This window comes from Acanthisitta chloris, unplaced genomic scaffold, assembly GCF_000695815.1.
Source record: "Acanthisitta chloris isolate BGI_N310 unplaced genomic scaffold, ASM69581v1 scaffold452, whole genome shotgun sequence".
Lineage (NCBI taxonomy): Eukaryota > Metazoa > Chordata > Aves > Passeriformes > Acanthisittidae > Acanthisitta > Acanthisitta chloris.
In genome coordinates this window covers 54,383-67,419 of record NW_008659656.1, presented here as the reverse complement: position 1 = coordinate 67,419, position 13,037 = coordinate 54,383, and the positions used below count along the sequence as shown (strand labels likewise).

The 13,037-nt window shown below is 38.5% G+C and overlaps 1 protein-coding gene across 1 annotated transcript in view; it reads left to right on the top strand.

The window, feature by feature from the left end:
* Positions 1-789: 789 nt before the first annotated feature.
* Positions 790-13,037, top strand: part of ALKBH8 (alkB, alkylation repair homolog 8 (E. coli)) — a 43,658-nt gene continuing 31,410 nt past the window's right edge. The window contains exons 1-6 of the mRNA XM_009069455.1: positions 790-921; positions 4,118-4,358; positions 5,275-5,406; positions 6,284-6,379; positions 7,756-7,860; positions 10,859-10,929. Coding sequence (XP_009067703.1) covers positions 790-921; positions 4,118-4,358; positions 5,275-5,406; positions 6,284-6,379; positions 7,756-7,860; positions 10,859-10,929 — 777 coding nt within the window. The remainder of the gene's footprint in view (positions 922-4,117; positions 4,359-5,274; positions 5,407-6,283; positions 6,380-7,755; positions 7,861-10,858; positions 10,930-13,037) is intronic.

Genomic DNA, 13,037 nt, shown 5'->3' with positions numbered 1-13,037 from the left:
TTTTCTGTTCTTTCTTATGACAGGAATGTGATTTGCATTAAGTTTGGCCGTGGGAGCTGTGCTAAATTAAGTGTGGAGCATCCTGGTTGCTAGTTCTTGGACATCTAAGTATTGAACACATTTTTCTACTTTCAATAAAAGCAAGTTTGGCCAAATGTCATATTTGGTCACAATTAGGAAGGAGGAGCCAAATGAATAATTCATCTCCAACTCAAGCATTTGGTGAGGCATGAGAATAATTTTGAAGCTGAGACAATGCAAATTCATGGCAGTTCCACGGATATTTTTTTTCTTATGTTCTGCTCTGGAGAGACTGTAGAGAGAAGGAAATTAGCTGAAACTACTGTGTGAAAACAGGAGAGGCAGACAGGTTAAAAACCACAAATGGATGTAGTGATACATTCATTTAATACAGGAATGAAGAGGAAGATTTTTAAGAGTTTAATAAAGGAGTGAAGAGGAAGAGAAAATGAGAAAATGAAATCAATCATCATGGCAATCTTTATATAGCTTTAATTTTGGGAGGGATCTTCCTAATAAAACACAGTTAAATAACAGAACCTCAGAGATGGGGAATGATGTGCTCTTGGCTGAGGAAGAAATTACTTTGCAGACTTGGTTTGTCAGTCCCAAATAAATCATAAAATCTGGAATCACCAGAATCCTATTACTGTCCTAGAGATGACATAGGAGACAGGGAGGCTGTCACTCTGGAGCAGAAGGAAATGTTGAATTTTTCATGCAGGACACTTACTATGTGTTGTTACTTCTGCTTTCCAGATCACCAGCATGGAAGCTAAACCCTGCAAAGACGATTTGAAAGTCCGTAAAATGAAGAAGAAGGTATTGAGGAAGCAAGTCAGAGCTCAGCATACGCTGATGAGACATGAGGGCATTGAGTGCATCTCCCATGCCACACAGGTGACTGGTACTTGTGATTTTGATGGTAATGTAAAAATGCTGCTTATTCATATTCTATTCTCATATATGCCTTGTTGAAAGTGCAGTTCACCAAAATACACTTCCTGAGACTGAGGGTCTTCTGTGCCTCTTTGATTTCAAAGCAGAATTGTACTTCAGTAGTCCAGTGTGTCGTGGTTTAACCCCAGCTAGCACCCAAGCCCCATGTAGCCACTCACATACTCCCCACCAACAGGGTGGGGGAAAGAATTGGAAGAGTAAAAGTTAGAAAAACTCATGGATTGAGATAAAGACAGTTTAATAGAGCAAGCAAAAGCTGCACACACAAGAAAAGCGAAACAAGGAATCAATTCACTGCTTCCCACAGACAGGAGGTGTTCAGCCATCTCCAGGAGAGCAGGGCCCATCACGTGTAACGGTTCCTTGGGAAGACAAACAACATCACTCCACATGTCCCCCCTTCCCCCTCCTTCCTTCCACTTTATATACTGGGCATGATGTCACATGCTATGGAATATCCCTTTGGTCAGTTTAGGTCACCTGTCCCCACTGTGTCTTCTCCTGATTGTCTCCTCCCATGCATCCCCAACTTCCTTGCCAGCGTGGCAGTACGGAAAGCAGAAAAGGCCTTGGCTCTGTGTAAACTCTGCTCAGCAATAACAAAAACATCTCTGCATTGTCAGCCCTATGTTCTGCGCAAATCCTAAATACAGCCCCATATTTGCCACTGTGAAGAGAGTTAACTCCACTTCAGCCCAAACCAGCACAAATGTTTGTGGAGAGACTTTGACGGCCTCTGGGTAATGGGTTTTTTAACCTGAAACAGTAGTTCCTTTGGCTGAGGAGGAGGAGGCATGAGAAATGTTATATGTAGATGAACTTTCCTGCTCTTTCTCTGTGTGATTCCCCCCCTTCAGGCTTTTAGCTTTCGCACCTTTCCTCTGTATTTCTTTATCGAGTATATTTTGTCTTGTCTAAACTTCCCATTTAAAACATGTCTGTTTTTGAAGTGTTCTCCACACTGTTTTCTTCACCTAAGTAGATTCAGGCTGTGATTCTGTGGGAGTTGAACTATTTGACTGACTTGAAGCTGTTGAAACAGGGCCGACAAGACAAGAGGGTATTCTGTGTTCTTGTGGTGCTCAGGGGACTTCTACCATAAGCCACTTTATTCCCTAACCTAAGAGAAAGCTACTCAGCTTTGATTTGTAGTTTTCTGCCACAGTAGAGAGTTACAGCAGATCAGAGGGTGACCTCACGGATACTGGTATAACAAAAAGTGACAGGAGCTTGAAGACAGAAGGGAAAGAAGTAGAGAGTTTATAATTTCCCTCTGTCATTTGTGGAAGGATACTAATGGCTTGAAATGCTGTAGAGCAGTATCATTTACTCTAGCCTTGTTCATCCTGATCCTGCAAATTCTTCCCATTCAAATATGGAAACATCAGTTAGATCCTTATCTTTTCTTTTTGTAACAAAGTTTGATTTAGTCTTCAATCATACTTCACACCACATGGACATACACTAAAATGACTCATCAATCTTGTATGTATTGTAAGCTCTTTGGAGCAAGGACTATATTTTTCTAGTGCTGCTTGGAAATGGGTCTGTAATCTGGGACTTGTTCTCTTTGAAATCATCCCAGGTACCAAATTATCCATCTAAGCTACCCGAACAGTAATTTTGGGGTTCAGCAAGATCCTCATGTGTGATGGAACATTTGAATAAGTGATATATGAAACAAATCATAGTGCTAGTGGTAAACTTGTGCCAAGAATAGAGAAAATGCTTTCAGGCTTTGTGCAAGACTCTCTTTATCTCGAAATTACTCAGTCAGGAGAACATGACCAGTTGCTGCACGTGCTGCTGTGGTGTAGCAGTGGTCTGTGTAGATGAAGTGAAAGCACCGGTTTGAGCCTCTGCGTGTCCTTCACACACATGGGCCTCTCCATTAATAACGTTCTAGAAAATAATGATAATTAACAATGAGGTCAATTCTGAAAAATGTGATCTTAGCCTGATGCAGTGCTAAGAACAGATACTAACAGCTGTCACAATAGGCATAATCACAGCAGTACTCACTGTTTAGTTTTCATTTATTTTGAATAATCCTTCTTATTGGTTCTAAATCTCATTTTCTGGTTTCTTGGAGAAGTGAAATGCTGTAATTTGAAACACTTTCCCAGCTGCCTTCAGAAAAGGTCATAGAACATTTATAGACTTTTAAGGAAAAGATTGTCTGAAAGGTTTCTGGAAAGGTATTACACAGAGTCAATCTGAGCAAATTGTTGCTAGCTGTTTGGAGTCACATTTGCCCTTAGAATGAGACTGAAACTTCTTTTCAACCACCATGATTAGATTGAACATCCAGTTATAGCATATAGCTGTTTAGGTGTCAAAAGAACTTGTTAATTTATTTTCAAAAGCTATTTTCTGATTAGTAGTACTGTTTTGTTGTTTCTTCTAATATTTGCCAAGCCAGCAAGAGTCCTTACAAACAGCATATTCCTTACTGGTTTTGGACATAAGTCACTTGAAAGCACAGAATTAAGCAATTGGGCGTTATGCATGAAGTAGTCTGTGTTAACTAAGGATAGGACATAAGTCCTTTATACAAACAAGAGGGAGAATTTTCAGATAAAAGTGCTGGAGCAGAACTAGATGCTGTGTTTCTAGAGGCTGCTGCTTATTTTTGGTGAACCTGATGTATGGAGGACTTAAGGTGGGACTGGGAACATCAATCTCTGCTTGGAGAGACTTTTTGGCAAAGATGAGAAAACATTTCTTAAAAAAATAATCAGTCTTCAGAGGGTTTTCTGGTTGTTTTTTGTTAGTGGTAGCAGGTCTTCAGAAAAATGATGTTCTAGAAACCTCCAAAATTCTGTGTCTAGTGTCACTGTTTGCCTGAGGTTCACTTGATGCACACGTTCCAGTTCAAAGGATGAATTAACTGAGGAGGTGTTTCTGATAGAGGCTGCAAGTCTTTCTGCCAGAATATGTGCTGGGCAAGTATAGGTTGCCATAGCCTTATGTATCAGGCTCTTGGAAATGTGACTATCTTGTGTGGAATACATAAAAGAGTGCTCATGGGCTTAGTTTTTCTTTATAGAGCTGCTCTTTTGGTAGAGTGTTAGTTTTAAATGAACCAACAGTAATCACTAATTCACCATTGCTTTAAAAATTCCTCTTCAATTAGAGCCTGGTTATTGCCAATGCTGGTCTTGGTAATGGAATGAGTAGACACCAACTGCTCAGGATAGTAGAAGAATATGGAGCTGTGGAAATGCTCCTAATGCCACCAAATAAACCTTATTCATTTGTGAAATATGGGACAACAGAAGAAGCTAAGAAAGCCTTTGATGCCCTTAATGGAGAAGAAGTGACATTAGAAGACTGTGGCCAGCACATTGTTCTATATATTAATTTTGTGGAAAAAGGTACAGTTTTTCTGTTCTCCTATATATCCAGCTTCCTGCATACTGTTTCCCTTTGCTTTTACTTCCTGGGTTGCAAATATAGCTAATAGCACACTAGTTTTATGTAAGCAGACACAGAGAATGAAAGCCAGAATCTAAGATTCAGGATGCAAAATAATATTTGCTCCTTGTATTTCATGATAGGATACTCTAATTTGAAATCTCAAACTTGGAGGCAAAAGGAACAAAAAGATTTAAGTAATTTCCTGACCACTCAACACTGCACATGAAGGTTTTGTGATTTCTGATTATAAGCTATTTGCTACAAAAACTGTTCTTTCTATGAGCTTTCATGGTATCTAGCAAAAAAGGGTTCCTGATATCAGTCTGTACATTCTGCCAGCAAATGGCTTTTTTAAGCAATTGGATAGCAAACTGAATGTCCCTACATCGTGTTCACCTTGGTACTGCATTATGCTGTTCCATATCTGTACATGTTTGATTGCACAGTACTCTCTGTCTAGAGAAGCAATCTGCCAATATGGTAAATCACCAAAGTTCTACAAAATTAAAATGAAATTCAGGTAGAACTCTGAACTGATGGGGGAATTCTGTTTACCATTATTTTGACAGGAAAATCACAGGAGAGTTTGTGTTTGGATAGTGTGGAGTCTTGTTGGTCTTCTGTGGTAAAATTTTTAGAAATGCTTTGCATGATGCAAAACTTGGGCCTTATTACCCTGTTTTTGTCATGACAAAAAGGGATCATTGCTTCTCCAAATAAGACCACAGTGAGAGCTCCATTGGGTCATTAAACTATGTCTTCAGCTGTACTATATTATCATATATAGGAAATATCCCTATAGGGAACATATGGTTTTATTTTGTCTAAACAGTGACAATATTCTCTTTTTCTTTTTTTTTTTCATACACCCAGTTTCCTTGCAAAATGCTGTTCCTACAAGCCTGCCTCCAGGCCTAAGGGTAATTGAAAATATTATTTCTCCAGATGAAGAAAGGAGGATGTTGGAAAGCATTGACTGGATAGAATATGAAAATACTCAAAATGGTGAGGACAACTATAGGAATCCAGACCCTCTATACTTTTATGCTGGTTTTTTTCCTACAGTTTCAGTTTATAAGAAGTTTACGTCTTGGTAGATGTATTGTCCAAAATGATTGTGTATTCGTTCTTAGTATTTTAGAAATTGGCTCTTATACTGCAAGTGATAAACTCCTGGTAGCAAGTGGCCTGAATTGATACTCTATAATGGATTTACTTGTATAATACTCCTGCATCCAGAAACAACTGAAGTCTTTTTTATGTGTCTTGTGCCAAGTTCAAGACTGTTCTGAGGAGGTTACGCTTGTAATTTGATGTCCAACTAAGGAACTGTGGCTTCTTTTAAATGAAAAATAACTCAGCAAGACAGTCTGGATGCTTTTGTGCTTTCACTTGAGCTCTGTGGAGTTAAGTGCCATAATAAATGAATTCTTGGAATTCACTTCAAAGTTCCTGTGTAAATGTTGTTTCTTGGAACAACGCAACGAGTTATGTTGACCTTAGCTAACATGTAACTTCGTGATTGATGAAAGTGAAGGATCTTGAAGTAGCCATAGGGTATTCATCAAGTGCAAGTTCAGAGATCAGGGCAAGAATAAAGATGCATTAAGCATGACTCAGGAAAATTGGTATTCTCTACTTCTTGCACATACTAAAACACCATCCATTTGACTAGAACAGCAGTGAATGTGATGCTTGATGAGATACAAAAGATAATAAGGCAGAAGAGTGTGCCATGAAGGGCAAGGCTCACATACATTGTTTTGACTGTTAATTAAATAATGTTTAGGCTTAAGAGGTCAGATGGAATAGGTAAGCATAGCAAATTGTCTATACTGTTTTATGTAGTGTAATCTTACTTTGAACTTGTGTGTTTTTACAGCCCAGAAGACCTTAAAGCATAGAAGAGTAAAACATTTTGGATATGAGTTTCGCTATGATAACAACAATGTTGATAAAGACAAACCTTTACCTGGAGGTGAGAACTTCTTTATTAAATTGTACTTATTTTGTTTGAGCCATTAAACCTCACTGAGATACGGATATGAGATTCTAATTAAAAGAGAGCCTTCACTGTGTCTTAAGCACACACTGAACAGTGCTTTTGAATAAGATCCATTCCAAATCAATGTGACTGTTTTCCAGTCACTTGGAACCAGAGGTTGCTGCCCTTTCAGGTCCAGTCAAATAAGGCTTTTGAGATTGTAATTGTCTTTTTATTTTTTATTTTTTATTTTTTATTTTTTAGCTTTAGCTTTTTGTTTCATGAAACAATTATGTGCTACAAATTGCATGTTAAATTGTTTGGGGGTGTGTGATGTACATTGCTGTATATAGTTATCTTGACTAGCTTGAAGCTTGCTGGATGCACACCAAAATAAAATTTCCTTTGGACTGAAAGCAGTTTTTAAAAGGGTTGAATAACTCTTATTTGGAGTTGAAAGCTGTGAGTCAGAGCAAAGCAAGTGAGTCATCTTATAGTCTTCGATTTAAAAATAGTGAAATAGGGGTGTTAAATTCCTGTAAAACTTGAAGGTGTTTAAGGTGATGCTTGTGTACTGGGGTGGATGTAGCATCCAACAGAAGGATTCTGGTTATATTGAGGTTTTAACAGTGAAGCTATATCATCATAAAAACATTGATATTCGAGTTGTTTTGTAGTCTCAGAGCTAGACTACTTTGTGTGAGAAAAGCATAAACACTTCCTAGGGGAAAATAATTAAAAGTAAGTAGACTCATGGAAGGGCTTTTAGTAATATGTTTGTGGGTGTTACCTCCAACAGAATTTTACAGTGAAACCCTAGGGTAAAATATCAAAACAAAGTTTCAGTGAAGGATTATAATTTTCAGTGCTGTTTCAAGACCAGCTTAACTGCAGCAGATTTTTTTTTTTATGATATTTAATCTAATTCGGTAACCAATTTTTTAGGCAGTAAATTTTTTAGAGAGCTCTCTGCACAACTTCTGACTCTAATCAGAGTAATTTTGCTTCTTGTCTGTAACTTTTTTTACTGTAGTTGGTGAAATCTTTGCCTCTGATTTGATGTGCTTTTATTTACATGAAAAGATAGTGCAGTTTACATTTGTAAGGAGTGATCTTCTTCTGAACGTGGAGGCCTTCAAGGAATGGCCTTTGTAATTGTGAGATGTTATAAATATGTTGGGCTTAAAGATCAGGCTCTCAATTCTGATGTGTGTGTTAACAGCAAGTGCAGAGTAATCATTCTTAAAGATGGACTTGCTTATATACCAAGCTCTTTCTATGTATTTTTTACAGTTATATTTATTGTTATAAGAAATGATAAAACACAAAAAGCTATCTTACCTTGCTTACAGTTCTGTTTCTATAATTAGGTCTTCCTGAAATTTGCAATGTGTTCTTGGAGAAGTGCTTAAAGCAGGGATATATCAAGCACAAACCTGATCAACTGACTGTAAATCAGTATGAACCTGGACAAGGTAAGCTTATTTGTCCTTCAAAAAATTGGACCTCTTACATTGTGGTTTAACCCTGGTAGGGTTTGCTCACTCCCCCTTAGTGAGGTGAAGGAGAGAATTGGAAAGATAAGTGAGAATACTCATGGGTTGAGATCAAGACAGATTACTAAGTTAGGGGAAAAAAAAGGAATTAAAACAAAAGGAATTAAAACAAAGAAAAATATGTGATGCAATAAAAAATCCTAAACAATTGCTCACTACCAGCCAACCAATGCCCAGCCAGTCCCTGAGTAATGACATCCCTAGTAAACTTCACCTGTAGTTTTATTGCTGATCATGATGTCATATGATATGGAAGATTCCTTTGGTCAGTTGTGACCAGCTCTCCTGACTGTGTCCCCTCCCAACTTCTTGTGCACCCCCAGCCCTCATGCTGGCAGGGAAACATGAGCACCATAAAGGACCTTGATGCTGTGTAAGCACTGCTCAGAAATAGCGAAAACATCCATGTATTATCTACACTGTTTTCATCACAAATCCAAAGCATAGCACCCTACAAGCAACTGTGGAGCAAATGTACTCCATCCTAACTGAATGAGTACAACTTCACTGAAAACCAGAAGAGTGTGGCATCTAAATGTGACATGGTGTAGAGACAGAATTTAAGCACCCGCTTGGTGTATTTCGTCTGTGACCAGAGATGCTTTGAATCAAAACTAAAGCCTAATGCTAGTTTCTGAACCTGGGAGCTTGTGTTTAGAGGTGGAGTTTTTCATACCACTGTTACGGAAAATGATGGTGTTTCAGAGTCCAAGACCATAACACCAAAACTAACTATAAAAAGATACAGGAATAAACAGTCCTATTTGGTTTTCTAGTCAAGTGCATTTTTTCACTCCAGACTTGTCTTGCTCCCTGTAATGTAAATACAGTCTCCAGGAAATGGCTGGTATTGTTATTACATATGATATAACGTTAGTATACGTGATATGTGACTCTTAAGTATGATGGAAGCAGTGTTCCCTTATCTTAGAAATAAGGAATTACTCTATTTCTGTAATTTTTGCCAAACTGGAGACATCTGAAGAGAAATACGATTCTAATCACACCCTAGGGGAATAAATCACATGCTGTGCTTTTTGCTTAGCTTAGTCATCGAGGTTAAGTATCTGGCTTGCTTTCTAGAGTGAGTATCTCATTTGTCCTTAGGAAGAAAGGACAATGACTTTACTCTCAGAATTAATGTCTGACAACTGTTATAGTATCTGCCAAACAAGGGTCTGAAAAGCTGGTCATATTTTTTGTGTATCTGGCAATCTGTTAAATTGATACAGTCATGTACTTCTGGCTGGGGACATCAGAGGAGATCAGTTAGAATTGTAGATTTCAATCAAGAATAGATGCAGATTTAAAAAAACCCCAAAGCAACTAAAACCCACAGCCAACCAAAAAAAAACCATACCCAAACCAAAATACCCATTCTCAAGTGCAAGTTGTTAGGATATGAATGAGCACAGAGTGCAGTCAGATTAATACCTTTAGTATCTGTGTTCTGAGCCATATTTTTACTGGAAATTGAAGTTTTGGAAAGTGACTTGTAAGTTATCATAAACTTTTGAATCCTTGGGTGACTGTCTCTTTCTATGTGCTGCATAGTTGGAGTATAAACAGCAGGTAGGTAGGTCAGTGTGGTCTTGATTGAATTGTCTGAGTGACAATGTAGAGAGTTGTTGATGTTCTCTGGCTGCACAGTGAATTGCACAGACTTCAGTGTGCATCTGAAGGCAGAGCCTCAGTGCTTTGTACTGAGGCAAAATTTTGGCCCATAACAAACAACTGTCTGTCCTTGGTTTTCAAGTCTCACTGATGTTCTATCAGATTAAACGTTGGCCTCATAAAACACTTGTATTGCTTTCACTGAAACTAATGGAATTCAGAATATTTACATATGGAGGTAATATCTGGCATATAATAAGGATGCTTTATAGAGCTGACTGACACTGTTAGGACAAAAATGTTTTTGACTCAGGATTTCTATAGTGTCCAAAATGAATGTGGGTAGAATTTTTAATGAACAAATAAAAGTGTTTTGGTTTGGTTCATACTGGAATTACTCTATCTGTCTGTGCCTGCTGTGGAGTCAGAGGAAGGTGTAGTTGCAGTTCTCCCAGACTGTCTGCTGGCTTGGCTCCACTGCTGGCTGCTGTTCCCCACCAGGTGGTGAGATCTTGCTGTGGCACTCACGCTGCTGTTTCAGCACTTGACTTTAAAATGTGTGGCACAAGCTGCAGAGATTGGCAGTTTATTTCCAATTAGCAGATCTGAAAGAAAAATTAAAAACAAAACCAAAAGTTACTGTCCTTTTGGCAATTCCCAACTGTGTGTGTTTACTCGTGCACACACCGACAGATGTACTACCCTGGGTTAGCCTAGCAATGATGTGTGTTCTCCTAGGAACTGCAAAACAGAGACAGGGCTTGACCCTGAGAGTGGCTGCCTTGTGGTAGCAGGTCCTAATTCTGAAGCTGAGACTCGTAACGCAGTCATTTGCTTAGCAGTAGAGGGAGTATTTGGGATTACTCCTCTGTGAAGAGAGTGAGGGAGAAATACATGATCATGGATGAACTAAAGCATAAAGTTGCCAAATGTACTGTAACTCTTCATGCCTAAGAGGAGAGCAAAGTGATTCAGCTGCAGTCTGCAGCAGGGAGAGCATTTGGAGTCGCCAGAAGGTGAGTGAGGTCTCTGAGTGCCCTGAACTATCTTCTAGATGTTTGTACTGATTATACAAGACAGTTAGGTTAACTGTGTCCATCTAATCTGGGCATGTAAATCGGACAATTGCCCTGAATCCTTTTGGAAGGCAATTCCCACGGTTATGGTAAGTTTTATTTGTTCAACTGTACATCCCAGTTTTCCATTTGGGCATCCATAGAAATAGAGCTTCCTAACAGACATAGCACTCTATTATTGGTTTTGTTATTATACTGACTTTTTTGTTTATTTTTTTCTTACACAGGAATTCCTCCTCATATTGATACACATTCTGCTTTTGAGGATGAAATAATCTCTCTCAGTTTAGGAGCTGAGGTAAATTTAGTATTTGCATGTGCTTTGATGCTTTACTGAGAAGTTTCATTTTTAGGTGGTTTAATACATGTTAATTTGATTTTCCATGATGTCTGTTCACATTCATGTGAGTTTAATAGCAAGTGTGTAAGGTAATATGATATGCTAATTAAATAAGTAACTGCAATGCAGTGTTGTCATTCTAAGAACTACCAGTGATATCAGTTATTTTTTAAATCACTGTTTTAAAATCTTTGGATCCAGTTCTCCATTGACCTTCCTTCATTTTGTGTTCATCTTAGTAAAAGTATTGTTTCTATTTATGTTCTACTTCCATTGTTCCTTGAGTGATTCCCTGTTCCCTCTGGTCTTCACAAGCCTCCTATTATTTTTGTATTCAGTACATTTACAGTAGGCTGATGTAGATGTATGACTTGTAGGAGGTCCAGTCAAAGTCTGAATCCTACTGAGCTCGTCATGGTGGGGGCAGAGGTAGGCTCTGATCTCATGAGCTTTCAGCATGTGCAGATGATGCAGACAAAGAGTGGGAAGGGAAATGGAAGAACAGTGGACTAGCACAAAGTCATGCACAAAACCAAATTAAGGGAAGAGCTGATAACATTCCATATCACCTAGTGTCAGTGCTCTAATTAGTGTCTTTACTTTCACTCTGTTTGGATTCATCTGGATCTGTGCCTATCCATCTTTTTCAAATTTAGTGTTACCTTTGCTGCCTTAAGCACTGCTGCAGCAAATCTTTGCTACATTTGGCCTAATGCATTGGATATGCCTGGAGCATTATGCTGTGAAAAAGTTGGAATGTGTACATTTCAATCAGGGAGACAGCCAGACTTGGGCCATTTCTAGATATTTCAGTCACAGGCATTGAATTACAGCCTGTTAGATACCTCCCAGGTTTCAGTGCCTTTTCCTAATGGGCCACAAATGTGCATTTCAGGTGCTGGCAGTCAAAGCACAGACGTAGTAAAACAAGCCAGTGGCCCATGAAATGCTGCATTATTTAATGGCTTTTCTTTCTGGTACTTTTACAACTTTTTATGATACCTTTATGTGCTTTTGTGCACTTAGATCTTCATCTGATTTTAAAATGCAAATATCAGTTGCAGTAATGTGTGAGTTAGCTGTTTTAGGAGTGAAGTCCCTTGTTCTATTCCCATTAATACTTACCATGTACAAAATTTGCACACTCTGGTAATAAATAATTGGAGTTGCATATACAGCATCAATCTCTCTTCTTTGTTTTATTCTTCTCTTTGTAGCATGACTTTTATTTTTTCCTACCTGAATAAATTGGTCTGCAGTGTAGTGGAAAATGTACATAAACAAAGTCATATGTCTTGTCCTTTCTTTGTTCTCAACAGTAAATGCACACATTTAAATAAAAAGTGCCATAAAGAAATAACCTTGCAACCCAGCTGGTTCTGTATTTTATTGTGGAAGTTGGCCAACCAGACACTTCAGAGAAAAAAAAAAAAAGGAAGCATAATTCCTCATTATACTAAGTCTTGGAAAGAGCTTTACTTTGAATTGCTTGTGTGCTTGTCCTTTCAGGACCTGAGTTAAGCAGACTGTGGTAACTAGTAACTAAAATAAATGCTTTGACTTATGAAAATAAAGTCTGTGACAGAGCAGGGAACTAAACATAATTATCTTCCTAGGATGATGACTTAGTTATCAGTATGGATTTTCAAACTTGTTATATCTTCACAGGACCACAGCACTGTTTAGGTTGGAAGGGACCTCTTGAGGTCATCTAGTCCAAGGCCTGCTCAAGCAGGTTGCCCAAGACTCTGTCCAGCTGTGTTTTGAATATCTCTGTAGATGGAGACTCTAGAACCTCTGTGGGCATCCTGTTCCAGCATTTGACCTCTGTCACAGTATAAAACCAAAATGGTTTTTGTGTTCCAGTGCAATGACATGGGCTTTAAAATGTTGATTCTTGTCCTGTTGGTGGGCAAAACTAGGAAGAATCTGGCTCCCTTTTCTTCATTCCCTTCCATCAGTTATTTAAACACATTAATAAGAGCCATCTCATGTGAGCCTGAGCCATCTGTTCTCCAGGCTGATCAGTCCCAGCTCTCTCAGCATCTCCTCACGTAAAGATGCTC